The sequence below is a fragment of the Anthonomus grandis genome, chromosome 6 (genome assembly GCF_022605725.1).
Source record: "Anthonomus grandis grandis chromosome 6, icAntGran1.3, whole genome shotgun sequence".
In the NCBI taxonomy this organism is placed as follows: domain Eukaryota; kingdom Metazoa; phylum Arthropoda; class Insecta; order Coleoptera; family Curculionidae; genus Anthonomus; species Anthonomus grandis.
Genome location: NC_065551.1, coordinates 14,701,226 through 14,723,735, shown reverse-complemented (window position 1 = coordinate 14,723,735; position 22,510 = coordinate 14,701,226). Strand labels below are relative to the sequence as shown.

The window sequence follows — 22,510 nt, the reverse complement described above, 5'->3', positions numbered from 1 at the left end:
CAAAATTAAAAAATAAAACATTAGAGCTACCACCTTCAATATGCCCACGAAACAGTAACAGGCAGCTACTATTTGTATTCATTGGAGATGAAGCATTTGCATTACGAGGTGATTTTTTAAAACCTTACAGTCAAAGCGACCTGAATCATGATCGAAAAATTTTTAATTACCGCTTATCAAGGGCACGATGCAAAATTGAAAACTCATTTGGCATACTATCAGCAAGATTTCAAGTACTTCAGTCAGCTATCGGTCTACAATTAGAATCGATAAACAAAGTCGTAATGGCTTGCTGCATCCTGCATAATTTCTTGAGGCGCAAATGCCGTCAGTCTTACATACCATTGGATTCTTTAGATCAAGAAAATCATACAGAGGGAACGGTGTAAATGGGGCTTAGAGCAAATCCTGAGCAACTAGCTGGCCTGCAACGTAGCCATAGCAGGAACTACACTAATAAAGCAAGTCATGTTCGACAAGAATTTACAAAATTTTTTAACGAAAAAGCGGCTTTGAGTTGGTAAGAACGAATGATATATTAGATATTATAATTAATAGTGCAGTCATATAACAGACAATCCAAATAAAAAAAATTAAAAACTAATATTATAAATTATTGGTTTATTGACTTACCTCTGTCTCATTCTCCTCTTCACTCCTATTGCCATCATCCATTTGCGTCTCTTCCATGTTGTCATTCACTTCCTCATTTTCAATATTTGAAACAGACTGCCTTGGTACCACAGGGATGTCACATATACATCTTCAAACCCAGATCCACTTCTTTTTGAGTCTTGTACTTTTTTATGTTCTCTTCGGAAACCACCGCGCAGAGTATTAATTTTTGATATGGTCGTTTGTTTTGTAGCATTAGGTTGAATACTTTGTAACTTTTCCGTTAACAATGCGTATGCTACATTTTTTTTGCTTTTATCTATATATTCTTTTGATTTTGTTTGCCAGAGACAAGGATGTGCTCTGCGTACATCTCAATAAATTCTCGGGTAAAGTCCCAAGTCACTGTCCTGATGTCAGACATCATGAAACTTTAATTACTTGTTCAATTATTATTCGTCTTCTGGGCTTCTCTATCAACGAAACGACACTGACCTATAAATGTATGTCGAATTCGCACGTTCTTTGGCATCTACACGTTGAGACTTGCATGCGCGTCTTTGCACGCGCGTTACATTTTAATATTACGTTTTAAGTAGCCCCATAAAAAGTAATCGAGGGGAGTTAAATCTGGCAATCTGGGTGGCCATTCAATTAACCCTCGTGTACTTATCCAACGATTTCGTAAAACTTCATCTAGATAATTGCGAACGGGTAAATCATAGTGTTGCGCGACTCCATCTTGCTGAAAAAAAATTCACGTTGGTGCATGTCGGATTCTTCCAAATCCGGATACAAAGTATTATCAGAGCGAGGATAAGATCATTTTGAAGAAAGTCCAAATGCCTCTCACCAGTGAGAGTGTCACCAAAAAAGTAAGGTCCTAAAACTCTTCCTTCCACTACTACCACACCGCACATTGACTTTTTAAGGGTTTAAATAACTGAACCACGTACTACTTTTGAGTACGCGACATCTCCGAAACCAATCATGCACAAGTTTTCGATTCTTTAACATTCGGTTAATTTCCTTGAATTTCATACAATAACAGTAGATAATAAAGTGTAGTTACTAATAAAACGCAGAATGACACTGCTTTCGCCTCTCAAAAAGAATAAACACCACTTGCAAATGTAAAAATACTTCAAATAGTTGCACCAACATATCATGTCATTCACTTTTTGACACTGACAACAACTAAAAAACCAAAATACCAACATTTAATTTAGATAGGTATTTCTTTAACTTTACATTTTATCATCATTTTTCGTTCAAAATTGCTTATGTAACCACTATTCATTTGTTCCATATTCTTTGTAAAAAAATGCATTCTTTTTGATTTTGCATTAAAAAATGGTGGTTTCCATTTAAAAAATATTGATGACGTCATATCTTTTTTGAGTCACCTTGTATATTTAATTTCCACGTAGAAAAACCCTAAGCCCAATATTAAAATCGACGGATTCGGGTATTTTTTTCAGAAACGGTCCATTTAATTTTTATTGAATTTATCCGCTACTTTACGAGTGCACTGTATAAAGAAACATACATATAGGATCAAAAAATATAACTTTTGTTGATATTTAATATTTCTATATTTCTAGAAAATACGAAAAATCATATAAATACCTACCTACCTACTATAAAAATGTAATCTCCTGGCGCAAGCAGAGATTAATTTTTTTAACAAATATGGTTTCCGCACTTATGAGTGCAAAAATTATGTTTTTATATTTTTTAAGGAATAAACATAGTACATAAATGTAGGTTTTACAAATTTTACACTTCTTAAAAATAGTATTTTTATTGAAATTTAATTTATTTGTTAGATTTGTTATAAGAAAAAGAAAGAGATCTGAGACACGTGAAGATGAAGTTCAGGCCTCTGTGTGCATCAGGATATATTAAATGATTCATCGACAGAAAATGACTCTCCTATTATTTATGAGATAAAGGTAATTTTTGGTACATGTAATTAATTATATTTATTTTTATTAAATCTTCATTTGTTCATTTTAGAAAAACGAAAAAAACTTATGTAAGAAAGTTTAGGAATGCATGATTGGCACATTTTACTTGGCTAAAGTTACGTAAAGAACCCAATGGCCAGACAATTTGCAAGGTCTGCGATAAGTCAATTGAATAAGGTAAAACTCAGCAAGCAATTACTTAGGCAGGTCACAACTACTAGTAATATAGAGTACCTATATATTACAAAATAGCAAAAAAGATGCTTTTCTAACCTCCGTTAAAAAACAAAATATAAATAAGTTGTGGATCTTATCGTGGACAAAACAGTCCTATATTCAAAATCAAAGTCAAAAATAGCTTTATTGTTACATAACATAATATGTTGTTAACAAAGCATTATATAAAACCTTAAAGATAGTTGACAACATAATATTTTAGAAAAATATAAAAAATTTTAACAATTCTTACATACATAAAATATAGAACACACGCAATACAATTAAAAAAGTAAAAGAAGAAAAAAAAAAGAAAAAGTATAGTCAGCCCTCTAGAGAATAAAATGCTTTTCCAAGTAAAAGTTTATTTATATTTTTCCTAAAACGTGTTTCACAATTTATTAGCCTTATATAAAGGGGTAGGTGGTTAAAAAGCCTTCTGTCCCGGTACACAAAAGAGGACTTAATCTGCTCACTTTTTGGGATAGGCAAAAGTAAAGAGAAGGTTGTTCGCGGGGATTGTAACCCGAGGAGGGGGGGCCCAAGCTGATGGCGATATTTTTTGTGGATAAGACAAATAGTCTCTAAAATAAAAAGGCATGGCAATGTCAGGACCGAGTGTTTTAAAAATAATGGCCTACAGGGGCTACGAAAGGCAGCTACACACATGTAGCGTATGGCTATTTTTTGCAAAATAAATAGAGAGCTGAACAAATCCTGATAGCACACACCCCAAAACATAATACCCTATCTCAGATGAGAGACTCAATAAGAGCATGGTAGGCAATTTTAGCCACATCAATTCCCAGAGAATGTGTTATTACTTTAATAGCATAATAGTTCGACGATAGCTTCCCTATTAAAGATGAGATATGATTATCAAATTTTAATTGCTTATCAATTGTCAGTCCCAAAAATTGCATCTTTCAGAAGGACTTTCATTTTGTTGTTGACATCTTGTTTCATTTTGCAAAGTGACAGTTCCGAAGTTACATTTAAAAGTTAAAATATTAGTTTTACAAATATTAAAAGTTAATCTATTAGATCCACACCATGACTTTACAAAAATTAAATCTTCATCAACAATATTCTTTAACCTCTTGGGGTCCGTGTCATGCCAAAGTATTGTTGTATCATCCGCAAAGATATTAAATTTAAAGACAACAGCAGGAACAACATTGGTCCAAGAACAGAACCTTGGGGTACACCCGCATCCATATCCAGACGGGATGACATATCATTGTCAAAGAATACCCTTTGTGTTCTTCCAGATAGGTAAGAACGAAACCAGTCGAGAGCAACTCCTCTGAATCCATAGGTTTCTAGCTTCTGCAGTAGTATTCTGTGACTTACACAATCAAACGCCTTAGATAAGTCACAGAACACCGCCGCCGCACTCTCCCCAGCGTTCAACCCCATGTACACACTCTCCAAAAAATTGAAATTATCATCAGATGTACCCCGTTTCGTCCGGAATCCAAATGGCTAATGGTTAAGAACATTATGCCGTTTCAGAAATTCCATGATCTAGTTTTTACCAATCTCTCTACAAGCTTGCCAAGCCGGGCTATGGGTCTAAAATTTGATGGATTATCAAAGTTTCCACCCTCAAATAATGGTATAATCAAGGCATCTTTAAGTAAATGTGAAAAGGACCCACCTGAAAGTGAAACATTTATCACCTCAGCGTTGGTTGCGGTAGCGCTTTTAGGACCTTTAGTGACAGCCCATGCAATCCAGAAGAGTTCTTATTTTTCATTGAGGATAGAGCTTCCATTATTTCACTAGAATCTGTTGGTCTAAAGAAAAATGTTTCAGGCACCTTAATGTTGTGTAAGTATGAGCGCGGATCTCTAACAAACTGAGGCAATAATATTGATAGACCCAAAGCAACACTCTGGAAAAAATGATTGAGTGTTTCGGCCGTCACCGTGCTATTAGAAACAGAAGGGTTCTCACGTTCACCACGTAAGTGATTAACAATTTTTCAAGACTCTCTAAACTTATTTCTTGATTGGTTTATTTTACTTGACTAGTATAAGTTGTTTGCCAGTTTCACTGTATCGCGGTAAATTTTGCGATATCTATTAAAGTAGGATATAAATCTGGAATTGTCTAGGGCAAATTTTCTTATGGAGTGCACACACCGAAGATTTTTACCAGAAATTAAGAGACCCCTGCTATACCAGAGTCTTCTCCTTTATTCCCTTATTATCATCTTTCAACTTTCCCCATAAGTTGACTCAAAAATATCCACTAAAGTTGAATGGAAATTCTTAATTTAATTGTTTCGAATAAACAATACAAAATTCAAAAGTTTTTTTTCCAGAAGATACTCAAACTTGGTTACATCAACAAAGTTATATCTTTCTAAAAACTTATTCTCTATTAATATCAAAGTTCCACCATGAATATACTCAGTACGGGAATAGATAGGATGCCAGAGCATAACTTTCTATAAAAAAAAGTTCACCTTTTTTGAGCCAATGTTCGGTTAAAACAACGATGACAGGGTTATCTTCACATGCTAAAAATAAAGAGAGTTCATGAGATTTATTTCTGACTGACTGAATATTTAAAAGTGCTAAAGCAAAATGGTCTCCGACTGAGTTTGGCTTAAAAAAGTTTTGTTGTGTTCCAGAGGTCCACTACTCCATGTTATATCCATCCAAGGTATAGTTTTTGATACTATTTTTAAGGCAGAGTAAGTGGTAGATATATATAATGATAAAATATCACAGAGATTTAGGTGATAGCCGATGTGTTGACCCTTCAAAAGCATTAGTGGTAACTCTCACAGATAGGTTTTTATTTCTAATGAATGAATTGATGTATTCAAGACTCTTAAAATAGAAGCGACTGTGACTGAAATTATGCGTAATACACGAGCTTGTTATGGAAACAACGTAGACGCTGAGCTGCGTAAAATCCAACTAGAGTAGGATTTGATATTCCATGAATTCATAGCTCATTAACTGCATCAAGATATTGGTCTAAGTATGCTCTGGCAGATTGTGTGACTAAAGATTTACAAATGTCTATAGAGGAATAGATGAAGTTTTCCGCTGAAAATTCAAGGGCTGCGTCCGTTCAACCCCAGACTAGGCCATGCACTCAAGATAACTGATGAAGAGACTGGTAGAAATATCCTCTACCTATTTAGTAAAAAGGCGTCGCATTCGAAAGGATGCTTTGTCTTCCAGACTGGAATGCGAACTCGATAACTTGGACTTAAGGATGATTATATATGTATGTCAGAGACGGTCTTCAGGTGTCCAAATCCTGGTATGCTATTACTCTCCTCAACGTCGTTCTCCGGAGAGAAGCGTGGATTCTTATTTTTTACGACGGACCCTATTGCAAGAGGGGAACCTGCCGGATGCCGATATCGATATCCACCATCTTCAGGACGAAATGGACTTAGAGAGGAAGCAGTTTAACGATACTGGGAACGCGCGCATATCATGATGAAGGACTAAATAAAACACAATTTAACATATTACTTACATCTATTAATATAAAAATAAACTAATTTAACTCCATCTATAATGTGCATATGCTTTATTGGCTTCGCACTGCTTATGTAATTCTTGTTTTCGACGTACAACCCGTCCGACATTATTGGATGCATCTACTAACTCCTTTGCTAATTGATGTGAAAAACGAACTTTTCTATCTTTTTCCTTTGCGGCCTCTATTAGCCAGTTCATGGCAAGAAATTGAGATCTGCTGTCACTTATTGGAACTGGGACCTACAAAAAAGAGGTTTTTTCAGTTTATTGTTGCCTGAGGATGCAGGCCGTGAAGCCGCGAAACCGGTAATAATGAAATATTACGAATGAAATATGCAATTTTTGAGATGTAGCAAAATTAAAGGTAGTTTTTGGTCAAAGAAGTTTTACAAATGATATAAAGTTAATTCAAATAACTAATAGCATACTATTTTAGATATTGGAAATAGTAAAAGATCCAGGTGAGCCAAATTACCAACTACAGAGAAAAAAAAGCGCGTTTTATAAAATCCTTTATATTTTCTTCTTTATAAAATATACAATACTGAAATTTTCAGGTAGTAGTTATAGTAGTAAATGTGGGGGAGCTAGAGCTCGGCAAGTAGGCCTGAACAGTCCCTTTGGGCCAACACTTCCAATGCGCGGTCTTCACTGTCGGCCCGTCCTTTTAATAAAGGCTTGCACGCTGTCCCAGTTCAGATCTTTAAGATCTTCCCGTTGGAGTGTCGTTGCTCCGAAAGTTTTCCTTCTCAGGCGACTCCACCTATCACAGATATCTAGTATGTGGTATGAAGTTTCCTCCCCTGTACCGCAATTCGGATATAGTGGGCTTTCTATTATACCAAAAATTAAAAGAAAAAAAAAATTATACCAAAATTAAAGTTGTGCCTGGTCAGGATTCCCACCAAGTCTTTGATACTTTGTCGGGTCTTTGTTAGCAGTCTGGTATCATTTCCTTGGCCTGTCTATATCCTTCTCTCCTTCTACAATTCTTCCTTGTTTTTTTCCAGGCCCAATTATTAAGTGCCTGGGAGATTTGTTTTTTGTTAAGACCGAGACAAAGTTCGGAGCCTACGAAGGGGTTAACGAAACCTTGTCTTGCCAGTTCGTCGGCCCGCTCATTGCTCTCGATACCCTGGTGTCCTGGGATTCACCTCAGACTCACTTCACTATGTGCTGCAAGCCTTTCCAGTGCGTCTCTGCATTCCTGGACTAGCGCTGAGCTGGCCCTGGGTTTCTGAATCCCCTTGAGGGCAGCTTGACTATCGGAGTAGATGCAAATCCCCCCGTTACCTTCCAATGCCTCTCGTTTGTTTGCTATTTCGAGTAGCAAACACCTCCGCTTGGAAAACTGTGGTGTGTTTCCCTAGCGGAAAGAATTCCCCTGTCTTCGTTTCCATCCTGTACCCTCCGGCTCCGGCTGAATTGTCCCGCTTTTCATCCATGATTCATCGGTGCACCAGGCCTGGAAACCATCTGGCTCTTTAATTTGGTTCGCCGACCATTCTTCCCTTGTTGGGGTTTCGACTTGAAACCTCTTCTTTAACCTTAGTTTGCCACTTTCTATAGTGCATCTGGATGTCAGAATTGGTATGTTCTTACACATCCTGAGAGCAATCGTCATATGGCCTTGTCCTAAGTGAACATTGCGCCACTCTCCGCTATCCTTCATCCTCTTATGTGCCGCCATGGACTCCCTCTCAATTCAGACTGGAAGGTCCGGTAGCCCAAGAAGAGTATTTAGTAGTGCCGCAGGTGTTGTTCTCATAGCTCTAGTAATTCCCAAGCTGACCAGTCTTTGCAGTCTGATCAGTTTTTGGGCGTTGGTGACCTTCAATACGGCTGGCCACCATATCACGGATCCGAACGAGATCCTCGGTCGAATGAGTGCGGTATAAAGCCACTGGAGATCGTGGGGTTTCAAGCCCCATCTTGTACCTATTGTTCGCCGTAATTGCCATATTAGGGCCGTTGCCTTATTTACTGCCTGCTCTACGTGAGTTTTAAACGTGAGCTTGCCGTCTAAAATGACTCCCAAGTTGCCCCACTCTGTTTTTGCCTTATCAAATGCTCCTTCCACGTCAAAGAAAAGAACAAATGCTATTTCCTTCTTCTTTATGGCATTTTCAGCTTTGCTCACTACAGAGTGAAGTGCCGTTTCTATCGACTTCCTTTTCATGTAGGCATGCTGATTTCTATGTAGTGGCGATTCCATTAGAATCTCCTCTGTTATATACCTCTCTATAAGCCTTTCTATTGTCTTTAGTAGAAATGAAACTAGGTTTATTGCCGTAAAGGACTTCGGTTGAGAGTAGTCTTGCCAGCCCGGTTTTGGGATAAAGACCACATTTGCCGCCCTCCATGTTAGTGGAACATACCCCATTGCAATGCTGGCCTTAAAAACTCTCTTTAAGGAAGGCAGTGTGAGTATTTTGATTTATATTTCGAGGCCTACCTGCAACATCATGGGTATGATTCCATCAGGTCCCGCAGCCTTATATGGACTAAACTCAGCCACTGCCCAAGCTATGGCTTCATTTGTTACTATGTTTTTGGCGAGGTTCCAGTCCGGCTCCGGATCTGGTTCCTCGCCCCAAGGTGCAGCGTTTCCTTCTCCAGGAAAGTAAGTTTTAAGGAGAAGCTCGATGGTCTATTTTTTGTTTGAGGCCCATAGTTTAAGTCTAAAATTTTCAGGTAAATAAAGTAAAAACTAATATAGGCCCAGTATGGTAAACGAGGCCGAAGGCATCTTTTGTTTTTCTTCTCGGCCGTTATTGATTTTTGCATTTTTAAATTCTCCATATATAAATGTTTATGTTCGGTTGAGATCAATATAAAATTTACAAAATTAAAAGTCCCTAGTAGTAGGCTTTGATATATCTGCAATGTCCCAATACGAGTGTTTTCTTGTCTGTCGTCGAAATGAAGCGCAAGATGAAGAAATGTATTCAAATAAATATCCAGAAAGACGACAATCCAGTAGAGTTAGGCGTAAGTTAGGGTTTAGAAAATGCAAAGCGTAGCTGAGACACCTCGTCCATCTTTACGTCAAATTGAAGGTACAAGTGTTGCGTGGTCAAAGCCGAAGTAGTATTTTAAGTCTCATTATCATCTCTATATTGGATGGCCCCGCCAGGGAGTCCAGAATGGCGCTGAAGATTGGCATTTTGTCAAATAACGAGATACCCAACTTTTCATTAAAAGTCCTACTTTCATCATTAAATTCAGATGAAAGTAGATTTACTAACTGTGGACGATGTAAGATATCACGGCTAGTTCGTCAACTTAATTTCCGGGAGATATTTGAACCTCTTTCAAATTAACGTAGCGAAAGCACTTGTGGAACTTCTAACAGCTACCTTTCAAAACCTGTATTTTCAACAAGGGCCCTGCCACATAGTGGACCTATTATCGAAGAATTTTTAACTAACGAACCAAATGGATAGGCAACCTTGACATAAGACCTCTTGATTTTTTTACATGGGTTTCCCCAAAAATTATGCGAAACCGAAAAGGAGCTGGGATAATCTGTTATAAAAGCTGTTACGAGATTATCCCAGAAATGATCAGAAAATCCTTTGAGGCCGTAATGAGACAAACAATGTTGTGCGTGCGAGCGATAGTGGTGGTGGCTTATTTACAATGTTGATATTTGGTCACCTGAAATCCTAAAATGTGACTTGTTCATTGTATGATCCATAAAAATGTAAAGTAATAATTAATAACAATATTAAAGATTGCTACCATGAAATCCAAATTTTGTTAATGTTATTCATTTATGGTTGAAGAAAATTTCTAAAAAGAATTTTAAAATGCAAAATTTTTAAATTTCTTCTAAGAAAAACAAAAGTTGACTTTGTCTCATTCAACATTGTGGGCATAGATTGTTTTTTATCTTATTCTCACCCTAAAAATGTCGCTATCGAATCTTTTAATATAAGCAAGATATAAAGGATTTTATAAAACGTACTTTTTTCTCTGTATATCCGTTGCTATTCCGAGTTCAAAGTAGATGACAGATTATTTATAGGTACTTAGGATTGTGCAACTTTTTCCGCATTTAGTCCCTGTATCTTTAAAAGCTTTAAATACAGTATGTATTTTATTTTAAACTGAATATCCTGTATATACAAGTCAATATCAAGGACAGCAGATTTGTGTAAATAACTTTTAATAATTAAGAATCTTTAGGTTATTGCGTATACTTCTGGTACCAAACGATAATGTGAGATAAATTATTGTGAAGTTAAAAAGGAATTTTTTTTAAATACAAACTTAACCAACCTGATATTTAGCTCCTCCCCTTTTAATACCCGTTAGCTGCAAAAGCGGTTTACAGTTTTTTATGGCATCATGAAAAATCTTTTTTGGGTTCAGTTCAATTTTCGCCTTGTCTTCTTCGGATGTACATCTGTGGTACCGTTCTAACTGAATCCTTTTAACACTTTCAAAGGCCTTCTCTACCAAGTCTCTGGCTAAAGCCTTTTTCCCTTCTCGCATTGTATAGTTCGTGAACAACCTGTATGTTAAGGGAATATTAGGCTTTTTTTTAAAACTTGTATTACATTTTATACGACAAATAACAATTTAGTGCTTGAATGCCTTGCCTCGAGAGAGGAACTTAATTAAAATAATAACAGTCTGCATAACTAATAAAAAATATTTATTTGTCCAAGAAAAATTAAACAAAGGGTTATGCAACATGTCATTCTCAGGAAAAACAATATTAGCATTGACTGACACATGTGACAATAAATATTCTAATTTTTCCACACAAAAAAGATCACAACTTTCAGAGGGGGATCTGCCAATACCTATGAGTTAATTTTTTTACAATAGGCTATTAACAATTCAAAGAGTATTGAGTTTACATGGCATCAGTATAGTTCTAAGACCTTTCTTGAAGCCATATTGACTAGTTCATAGAATGTAATTCATACTTAAAAAACTAAATAATTGAACCTTTAAACTTTTTCCAACAATTTTTGCTAAATTAGAAATTAAATTTATTAGTCTATAATTATTTGTTTTCTTTGTTGCCTATTTTATGGATGGGTGTTACATAGATTACTTGAACTCATGTAGCATTTTGTCTGATTTAAATATGAAATTAAATATGATATATTGAATTCACATTCACTATGTACATATGGAGCAATTTAAATGCCTTAGTTGAAATGTTGTTCGGATCCGGTGAGCAACTATTTTTAAAATTATTTATATGACCTATAATCTCAACTCAACCCCATTACAAAACAAAGAAATTCAAATACAAAATAATATTTTAGCCAATTAACACCCAATTTAACACTCCATAACAAGAATAATACAGTCAGTATGATATGTTGCTACATTCCAACAAGTAATATAAACTATTAAAACAATAACAAATATCAATCCATATTAGCCCAATATTTGAATAAAATTAACAATAAATAAAAATATATCAAATCAGTTACTATTAATTAAGATGTTTGCTATTTGATTAAGATGATTGTTGGGAATCCTCATACCAAGCTTATATAAACAAAATCGAATACATTTATTTTGGATCCTTTCTAGGTCAGTACAACAATTTCTGTAAAAAGGGGACCATATCAGTGATGCATGATGCATATTCCAACTGTGACACAACAAGAGACATATATAATTTTTAAAGGTCTTAACAGAAAATTCCCTGCAATTATGCGAAACAAACCCTAAAACTTTTGAGGAGTTATGAACCAGATTAGTTATATGTGTGTTAAAGTTTAGGTGCTCATGAAACCATACATCAAGATCCTTATAATATTACATGGCTGAAGAGAAATGCCTGCTATATTGTAAAACGAGTCAAACCTTTTATTCTTCTTGTAGAAACTAATAAACTTACATTTACTCACATTCAGAAACAGTTCATTGGCAATACACCATTGATTGAGCATATCTAAGTCACTCTGTAATAAAACTTGATCAGAAGAAGAAACTACTTCTTTATAAAACTTGACATCGTCGGCAAAAACCAAAAAGAAACTGTTCCTAAAGCACTTATTTATATCATTTATGAAAATGATAAATAGTAAAGAAGAACAATGCTCCCCTTGGGGAACTCTAGAGGTTACACTCACACCACTTGATCTGACATTTCCGATTTTCGTCTGTTGAGTCCTGCCTGACAAAAAGTCCCTAAACCAAGCAACCATAAGATTCGAAAAACCAAAATGTTCCAGCTTCCTGAACAGTATAGTGTGATTGACCTTGTCGAATGCCTTGGAGAAGTCAGTGTATACAGAATCAACCTGACCCCTCCCCTCCAAGACACTCAACAAGCTCCACTGGAAAACCGACAAGTTTGTCAGAGTAGACATACCGGTCCTAACGCCACGCTGCTCACTAATCAATTGCTCCTTACTATAAAAATAAAATTGGTCATAAATAAGACTATCCAGGAGTTTCGGAATGGCAGATTGCAGGCAAACACTTCTGTAATTCTCAATATTTTCATGGTCTCCAGACTTAAGGTGCTTGCCTCTTTAGATCCTAATGTATCTTGCGACAGCTTTTACAGTACACTTAATGAAATATTTCATAGAGCAGTTCCGCTTAAAATCTCTGTAAGTATCTCTGGTTTAGAGAGGAAGGTGTCTTTCCAGCCAGAGATTTGGATAGTCAATTATACTTAAATAAATTTAATATTATACGCTTAGCAAAAAGAAGAGAAATTCTTTCCATAAAATTCTTATATAACCTTATTCATAACAAGATTGACTGTCCCACCCTTTTGGCTGGTTTAAATTTTCGGGTACCAAGAATAAACTCTAGGCATTTTAGATTATTTTATGTAAATCCCGCTAGGACTAATATTTTGTTTAAATCCCCTATTAATATAATGTATCAGAATTATATTAATAATAATTTACATGAATGGTTCAATATTTTTGTTGACAGTTTAAGGTCCATTATAGAAGGTATAAAGTAAATAGGTGATATGTTTCCACAATGATGGAAATACTCTAGCATTCAAGGATTTTTTTTTTTAAATTATAAAAAGAGGATAAGAAACACTGTAGGTATACTGTTTTTGTCAGAAAATAATTGGGCATATAAAAAATTGCTAATAACTGGGCATATATTCATTATAAAAAATTGCTAAATTTTTTTGTTAATTATAGTGTGTTACTTATTTTTATTTCTTTATGTTGTTCTTAGAAGTGGTTTTGTTAGTTGCATCTGCAATCAGTTGAAAAGTTTTTCTTATGTTTTGTTCATCTGTTATTTTAGTTTGGTAATTGATTTGGTTTTTTCATGGTTTTAATTAATTTGTTTAATTTATGCCTGTTTTCAGGACTTGAATTTATTTTCTGTGATTTTTTTAGTTTTTCCTTATTATACAAGTATGATTGCATTTATAATCCATCATTCAATTTTTCCAATTTTTTTTAATATACTGTTTTTAACTTACTTTAATGTTTGTTTTTTTCAGCACTAACGGTTGGGTTGGTTGAAAAATGTAACTTTTTAATGGCATTTCAGGTGAAGATTTAATAAGTAGGTAGGGTAAATTAGCCAGTAGTCGGACAAACCCCAGTGGTCGGACAAAACGTAGTTATCGTGAAATAACCTTGAAATGTTATTTAATGTTACGCCAATGAGTTAAAAATTCAGTTCTGCCAATCCATACCTTTGGTTCTAGAAATCTTTATATTCTTAAGTTATCTCCCTGAAAGAAAAAAAAGCGCGCTAAAGTGACAACCAGTTTGTGCTCCCAGTTTTTGTGCATGAAAGATAAAAATAAGGCAGTTTTAAGGTAGGTTTAAAAACTTAATAACTAACTTATGAGGTTCTTTAGTTTCATGTATATAAAAAATAGGCTAAATATGCCATATATATGACGAAAAACGCATGTTTTAAATATTTTAAGGTTAATTTTAGGTGTCCGGTAGCTCATATATAATTTTGTTATAACTCCGGTGGTCGGACGCGTGTCCGACCACTAGAAAGTGAAACTTTTTTGTTTTTGTCTTTTTCTCGCTTACTGCTACATAAATAAGCTCCTTCTATTTCTAATATATATTGTAAGGAAAAGTTTTAGATAGTATTCAATGGTCGGACAGCAAAAACAAAATACAGACGCGAATTAATAAGAATTAAATCTGTCCGACCACTGGTCAGTATCAAATATAATATGTTTCAAAAGTCGGACACTATTCTTTTTTCGACGTCTCTTTGAAGACTTTAAGCCGTTTTTTTATGTTTTTCTTTGGTTTTCAGACATGAAACCAAAACCAAAGGGAAAATTTCATCAATACGATGAAGACGCACTAGAACAAGCGGTCAATGCAGTTAGAAACGGGGGAAAATTGCGCGAAACGTGTAGGCAGTACGAGGTACCCAAGTCAATGGTCCAGGACCGCATTAAATGAAAAGTTGTTGACCTTTGCAAAACGATGGGGCCGGATCCAGTTTTGAAAAAAGAAATTGAAGAAAAATTAGTTGAATGGATTGAAAACTTAGCCAGTTGCGGTTTTCCGATAAAGAAGCAAGTATTACTAGATACAGTTCAGAAAATTGTAAAAGAAGAAAAATTAAAAACAGTGTTCACTAATGGTCGACCCGGACAAAGTTGGTTCTCCGGCTTTATGGAGCGACATTCGCGTTTAGCTTTAAAAAATGCAGAGTCCCTAGAAAAATACAGAGCACAAATAACTGAAGAATACATTAGATCTTGGTTTCAAGATCTAAAATCTTTTTTAATTAAGTCTAACGCTGCAGACATTTTTGAAGATCCAAGTCGGATGCTGAACGGCGATGAAAGTGGGTTCTGCCTGTGTCCAAAGAGTGGGAAAGTATTGGGTGTGAGAGGACGTGATCTCAATATTGTTAAAACCGGAAGCAGCAAGGAAAATTTAACAGTAATAATTACTTTTACGGCCGATGGTAGACTTTGTCCCCCACTCGTCATATTTCCAAAAAGTAAAACCACCAAAAACCACAAAAGTAAAACCACCAAAAAGTATAGTAAACGGTATGCCTCCTCATTGGGTCCTCGGCAAATCAGATAGCGGGTGGATGAGGTTGGAGCTATTTTTCGAGTATGTGGCTAACGACCTAAATAAATGGTTAGAGAACGAAGGGATTCAGAGACCGGTATTATTTTTAGTAGACGGGCATAAATCCCATATGTCTGTGGAACTTAGTAGATTTTGCCATGAAAATGGAATAATATTGTATGCTTTGCCGCCAAATGCAACGCACTTACTACAGCCTGCGGACGTCGCAGTTTTTAAGCCTTTAAAGGATTATTGGCGGGAAGAGGTAAGAAAATCCTAAATTATCTATTGGATTAATTTTTGATAAGATCTTTCGATTACCCCCTAAACTTAGTGCTGGCCCTGATCGTATACCCAATTATTTTTTGAGAAAATGTGTATGTGCCCTCTCTTATCCCCTCTTTGTTTTATTCAGTAGGTCTTTAGACTTGACAGTTTTTCCATCCGAGTGGAAACTCAGTTTTATTACGCCTATATTTAAATGTGGTGCTGCTAATGAAATTGTCAATTACAGGAGTGTGTGTGTACATTCTACCATCCCAAAACTTCTAGACAGTCTTATTTATGACCAAATTATTTTTTATTGCAAAGAACTTCTGTTAAGTGAACAGCATGGCTTCAGTTGTGGCAAGTCTGCTATTACAAACTTGTTGCTGCATCAGGGTGCTCTGTTAAGTGCTTTGGAGAGGGGTGAACAAGTGGATGTAATATATACAGACTTTTCCAAGGCATTTGACAGTGTCAACCATAGCTTATTACTAGAAAAATTGAGACTTTTTGGTTTTTCAGAGTGTTTGGTGGCCTGGTTTGCAAGTTTTCTTTCTGACAGATTTCAGCAGGTACAAATTGGGGATGCTAGGTCGCATCTTATCAGTGTGACCTCTGGGGTTCCACAGGGTGCTCATTGCTCTCCCCTGTTGTTCAATATTTTCATTAATGATATTTTGGTTTGCTTTAAAAATAGTAATCTTTTGTTATTTGCCGATGATTTAAAGTTTTATAGGGTGATCAGTTCAGAACAAGACATGGTTCTCTTGCAAGATGATCTGAATAGATTGTGTGAATGGTGTGTTGGTAATAGTTTGGCTCTGAATGTGGGTAAATGCAGTTACATTAGTTTCTACAAAAGAAAAACGGGTAACTTCCTCCTATACTATTGATAATGTTAATCTTAGGTACACTGAAGTAGTAAAGGACCTTGGTATCTTTTTTGATGAACAATTGAATTTTAATACCCATGTAAATACTATTATAACTAAAGCATCTAAGGTCCTTGGTTTTGTCCTGCGCAATTGTAAGGATCTGTCGGTTGAAACTTGCAAAAGGTTGTACATATCACTTGTTGTCTCTTTGTTGGAGTATGGATCAATAATTTGGTCTCCTCTGTACATGAATAATTGTATGGCATGGAGAGGGTTCAAAATAAATTTCTACGATTCTGCCTTTATAAACTTCGCATTCCAGTTCCTAATGGCCATTGTTATGATGAAGCAATGAACTTGCTGAACATGCGAAGTTTACTTAAGAGAGAATGATTTGGTGTTTATTTATAAACTTTTGAATGGCCTTGTGATTTGTCCCGAACTACTTAATAGGATTTCATTTAATATTCCATACCGTAATCTGAGGGCAAATCGATTGTTTTCTTTGCCTTATCATCGTACCAACTATGCTATGCACTCGCCTGTCGAAAGGACCTTGAGGCTGGTAAACTCTACTGGAATTGAAGCTTTGGGAATTTCCTTATTGCATTTTAGGAGTCTTATTAAGAGTTTGTAGGATTTTGTTTTTTCTTAGCTAATTTTGCATTGTTAATTGTTCTGATTTTGATAGAATATTGTTACTACTTGTAAAACGGTTTAATTATCCTTGGTATTAAGATTAAGTCTGATAATTATTGTTAATTCCGTGTATAAATAAATGAATAAATAAATAAATAAAAATGGCAGGCTGAAAATGAAAATCGTGTGGTTACAAAGACTGAGTTTTGTCCCATATTTGAAAAAGCCCTTCAGAATCCTAATATGTCAAATAATATGAAACAGGGCTTTAAGGCATGTGGTTTGTACCCGTTTAATCCAGACACAGTAAATTATAAAAAGTGTGTGCAAAATGTTCTGGAGAACTTATTAAGCGAAACAACGCAGATTGAGGAAACAGTATCGGAAGCAGATATCATAAGCACTAAAAAAGTTATTTTAAAGCTGAAACCGACGCTATCTGAACTAGGATTTTGCACGGATACAATTTTAACCCTTATAAAAACACTTATTCCTACTAACACAAGTGAAGGTAATGACGTTTCTTTTTTTACTCCAGAAGAGATTCAGAAAATGAACATTATTTTTACTGATGATGCAGCTTCACCTAGCAGTGAAGTATCAAATCAAGAATAGACTGAAAACCTTCAAAACCCTCAAGTTGTAATACTACAAAATGTACTTCTCAATCCAGGTCAAACAAATCAAAATACTCACATAGAACCGACATTAGAACTAAATGTTTGTTCTTATGAAAATATAGAAAAGAAAAATATCTTAGAAATACTGGATGATTATGAATTTAAAGATTTAATGCCGAGTATTGTGTTTGAAGATGTTGATATTTCAGAATCAGATATATTTACTAATGGAAGAAATGACCAAGAAATAAAGGAAGCACATGAGACCAATCTAAAAGAAAATAAATTGGAAGACACCTCAGAGAACATCAAAACTAACAAAGATGAAGAAAATAAAAATCCAAATACGAAAATAAAGTTTCAAAAAAAAATCAAACCTGATGCAACAGAACAAGCTAACCCTGTAAAAGGACTTATGGAAATAAATCACAATCTGATTGAGAAAAAAATCACTTCATCCACAATAAATGACAAATGTCCAGGGGAGAAAAAAAAATCAGGATGACAAAGAGGAAAACTGCACACCTTTGAAAAATGAAAAAAATTAAACTTTAAATTCAGTTGTAGTGGCTAAGTCGGGTAGCTGGAGCAGCTCTTCATTTGAAAAACATCTTGCATATCCATAACCTATTAACAAAACAAATAAGAAACGTCAACGGGAGAAAATACCCTCCGCAATTTCTTCTGGAGTAGGGTTGCCACGAGACGAGACGAGACGAGATTAAGAATTGTCTCGTCTCGTCTCGAAAGTTCGAGACAAATATTTTTCGAGACGAGACGAGACAAGCTTATGTCTCGTCGAGACAAGACCTTATCTCGTCTCGTCTCGTCTCGTCTCGTTTTGTCTCGAAAAGTTCTGATACCTATGTAAAAGTCCAGGATAAAACTTAAAAATTTAATAGACCCCCATAAACAATAAACATATTATAGGTAGTTAAGTATGAAAGTTAAAAAAAATCATATTCGATTTTTAAATTAATTGGGTAGGTAGGCATGTTGGGAAAGATTTAATTAATTTAAGATTTAATAATAAAATATTTATATGAGCACCCCATTCAAGTTTATACTTATATCTTACTTGTCATATTATATTGTTTTTTAAATGTATTTATTTGTTGTTGCTGTTTATAAAATATATTTATTTAACGTAAACTTAATTTGTTCTCGTATTTTTAATATTTAAGTTTCAGAATTTATATTATTTCTTTATGAAGAGTGCAATGTAATAACTATAATGTACCTATTAAAATATTAAACATAAATTTGTGTATTTGTTTGGCTCTATATTTTTTTATTCTAAAATTTATAATTTATTATATTTACTTTATTCCATAATTAAGTAAGTAATTTATTATAAAGGGTATACACAGTCTTTGAAGCATGGCTTAGAAGGTTATATAGGAATACTTATTTTAGGACAAAAATGCCAATAATCGTATTGAACATATTACCTGTAGACGTCGACATTTTTCATAGACTTTTTTAACAGATGACAAAGTATCATTCGATTTTGTTTGTTCGAGACGAAAGATAGGTATTAAAAAACATAACATGTATGTGAATATATTATTAAATAGGAGCCTCTTTAAATAATAATTATAAAGCAAATTGCAAAATGTGGCAAAACCAAAACTCTAGGGACAAATCGACACGTTATGAATGCAGTTAAAGTCCAGTGCAACGATATATTAGAATAGTCACCCGTCAAAACACCAGCATTTTACTTCTCAAACAATGTAAGTAAATAGAAGGTAGATGATATTGTTTGGCAGGTGGAATGCTGGTGTTTTGACGGGTGACCATTCTAATATATCGTTGCACTGGACTTTACCATTTTTCGGAGGGTTTCGATATAGTTTTGTAACAGTGACGCAACTGTTCCGTCCGGTGAATGCAGGTAATATTCTTAAATTTTTGGTAAATTCAAAAAATATAATAAAATATGGTGTTTGTTTAAAATAAGAAAGCCCACCGTTTTATGACACACCTTGTATAAAAACGTTAAGTTGAGAAAAAAATGCGCAGCTAAAATAAAAACAGAGGTGACTGGTCCAAGAGATTTAAATAAACATACCCCTAAATTCTAAGTATATTTTTTCCAATCTACACACCACCAACATTTGTTACACAAATCGTAAGCCCATTAGTATTATAATGGGGAAATAAAAAAATAATTAAAACCTATTTCGTGATTTTAATGACAATTTTACCAATTATTACTAGAAGCATTTTACATATATCGAGACGTCTCGTCTCGTCTCGTCTCGCCTTGTCTCGAACATTTTTATCTCGTCTCGTCTCGTCTCGAAATTCGAGACAAAATACTTTCGAGACGAGATAAAGTGGCTTCGAGATGAGACGAGACGAGACGAGACATCTCGTGTCTCGTGTCTCGCGGCATCCCTATTCTGGAGCCTAAAGAGAGTATTATGAAGGAAAATTAAAGGAAAAAGAGGAGAAAGAGGAGAAAGAGAATGCGAAAAAGAAAAGGAAAATAGCAACCCTACAAAAAAAACAAAAAATAACAGTGCAGGCAACCAAGATAAAGATAAGGTAGAAGAGTCATCTACCGTACATAAAAAAAAGCAAACATATGGAGAATGCGAGATGGGAGAAGACAAACTTAATAGTGATACCGAAATCGAAGGTGAAAAGTGGTATCACTTGGAGTGCACAAAGTTGTCAGGACTCTCCTATGATGAAGTCTCTAACTTGGATTTTGTCTGTAAACTGTGTGATCCTTTTTTACGTGACACTAGTTACCAAAGAATACCTATAACTCTGTTTTTGCTCAAGTTTTTTTTATTTGTTGTTTTGATTGATACTACGTGGAGAAAATTTTTGTTTTTTTACCCCAATAAAATATTTTGATTTTATTTAATAGCCTTTTATATAATTAACCATAATTTAAATTTTTTATTAATAAAACAAACAAAAATAAGTAGATTTTAAAACTGCAACATTAAATTTGCACTTAAATTCTAGTAAACCTTTGATAATACGGGACTGTAAAGAATCAGCCAATAAGAAGGTGTCCGACTAGTGGCAACTAATCGGCCAACCATTGGCAAGAACTATCCGACTACTAACAAAACAGCATTTTTTTTACTTAAGTAAATACCAAAAATACTAAGTAAATTTATGGACAAAACTGATATATTTAACTTTATCCCAAATAACCAAATTATTCATGTCAAAAGACTTTGGTTCTATCAAACCTATCAATATTTTTTTATTCATGATTTAAATTTAGTTTTCTCAAAATTGTCCGACCACTGGCTCATTGATCCTATATTATCCCAGTTTATTTCTGATGCAAATAAAAGTAGTATTCGAAAGTCAATAATTTTCATTAATTTTTTTTGTCAGCATCAAAAATATGTATTAAAAATAGAAGATGATCTGTGATATGCTTTAATATAAAAAGATGTTGCTGCTCTGACTGCAATTATGTTTACGATAACTACTGTGAATCTATCAAAAAACTTTTTAAAACATGGGAGTTCTAAAAATCTAGACTTTTACCAAATGAATCACTAATAATATCATCTATGGTATACCAGCATCTCTTTCTCAGAGACATTTCAATTAACTTCAAGTTTTAAAAAAAATAATTAACAAAATCAAATGTGAGAAAACAAATTAATTATGACTTACGCCACTAGAGGATCATGGTACAATGAACATGTCTGATTATTCAGGGCAGCTTTAGTAGGCAAATGAGTGATTTTTGCAAACTCTCCCGACTTTATTAATGCTTCTTGGTCCTCCTTTTTATATACGGGTTCTATATAATAACTGGGGTACATAGCCATTCCATTTTGTTGAGTTAAAGAGCTAAAAACCACAACGTTTTTAATTAAAAAACACAAGCATAAAAGTGAGGTTATGTTATTTGAAATCCAAAAATTACAATAAATAGTCTGGATATGGTTTAAATAAAGCAATATATGCAAAAAGGAACTTTAATTAGACAAAAAAACTTAAAACCATTTATATTAAATACCTGAGAACCTGCAAATTGGTTTTAAATAGTTGACATTTCCTAAACAACGTTTTGACCGTCGCCATGTTTTTTATATACCTTGGCGCATGTCAAATTCAGCTGTTTCCATTTGCGAAGTTGGTCAGCTTATGCAGGAATTTTGATAAATCCGCTGATAAATTTGATAAATTTTGATTTTATTAATGTGAAAATTAATTATTCAAAATATCTTGAAGTTTATGACTTTTTTGGGGCAAAATGTATGTGTGTGTGTATAAATTGTGAAACTCTTAAACAGTAGATAGAGAACCCTGCAGGAAACCGAAAAAATTGAAAAAACTACATATTTTTGGCATCCTTTGGACATAATTTATTAATTTTCTACAGTTATGGGCGATCAAGGTAATCTTTAGCATCTTTTACATTGTAAACAAACTGAATTAAAAAGAGAATTAATTTAGCAGGAATTTTTGATTAAAATCAGGGTGGGCCATTTTAGGAATTTTTGACAGATAACCTTAAAATGCTCTAATTTTTACTGTGTAATAATATGACTTGATTTGCTAATTTTAGGTGGTCCAAGGAGGCCTCTCCTCAAAATGGACTTACCACAATCAAGCAATAGCTCTGAGTTTCAATATAGACCCTTAAGTGGCGGGACCCCCACTACAGATAAGACTCAGGCTTCAACTTCAGCCAGGCCAAAAATGAGTTTACCCATTACTGTTAAACCTAAGGAGCCAGTTATCACCAGGACTCCGTAAGTTTTCCTGATTTATTTA

The 22,510-nt window shown here is 34.5% G+C and overlaps 2 protein-coding genes across 3 annotated transcripts in view; one reads left to right on the top strand and one right to left on the bottom strand.

Moving 5' to 3' along the window:
* Positions 1 to 6,291: 6,291 nt before the first annotated feature.
* Positions 6,292 to 21,945, bottom strand: LOC126737215 (28S ribosomal protein S7, mitochondrial). The gene is made up of 4 exons (XM_050442000.1): positions 21,750 to 21,945; positions 21,401 to 21,580; positions 10,598 to 10,832; positions 6,292 to 6,553 (listed from the first exon to the last, which is right to left on the bottom strand). Exons 1-4 carry the CDS (start codon positions 21,812 to 21,814, stop codon positions 6,335 to 6,337), a joined length of 699 nt encoding a protein of 232 aa, XP_050297957.1. The 5' UTR covers positions 21,815 to 21,945; the 3' UTR covers positions 6,292 to 6,334.
* Positions 21,946 to 21,981: 36 nt separating this feature from the next.
* Positions 21,982 to 22,510, top strand: part of LOC126737213 (dual specificity mitogen-activated protein kinase kinase 4) — a 29,143-nt gene continuing 28,614 nt past the window's right edge. For both annotated transcript variants that reach the window (XM_050441996.1, XM_050441995.1), the window contains exons 1-2: positions 21,982 to 22,130; positions 22,302 to 22,488. In XM_050441996.1, the coding sequence (XP_050297953.1) occupies positions 22,118 to 22,130; positions 22,302 to 22,488 (200 nt within the window). In that variant the 5' untranslated portion in view covers positions 21,982 to 22,117. The remainder of the gene's footprint in view (positions 22,131 to 22,301; positions 22,489 to 22,510) is intronic.

Bases quoted from the DNA above. Each gene is read 5' to 3' on its own strand.
- LOC126737215 (XM_050442000.1), bottom strand. From the start codon at position 21,814: ATGGCGACGGTCAAAACGTTGTTTAGGAAATGTCAACTATTTAAAACC. The intron at 10,833-21,400 runs GTAAGTCATAAT...CTTAACATACAG, and splicing joins TACCATGATCCTCTAGTGGC to GTTGTTCACGAACTATACAA. The intron at 6,554-10,597 runs GTTGGTTAAGTT...TCTTTTTTGTAG, and splicing joins GGGGAGGAGCTAAATATCAG to GTCCCAGTTCCAATAAGTGA.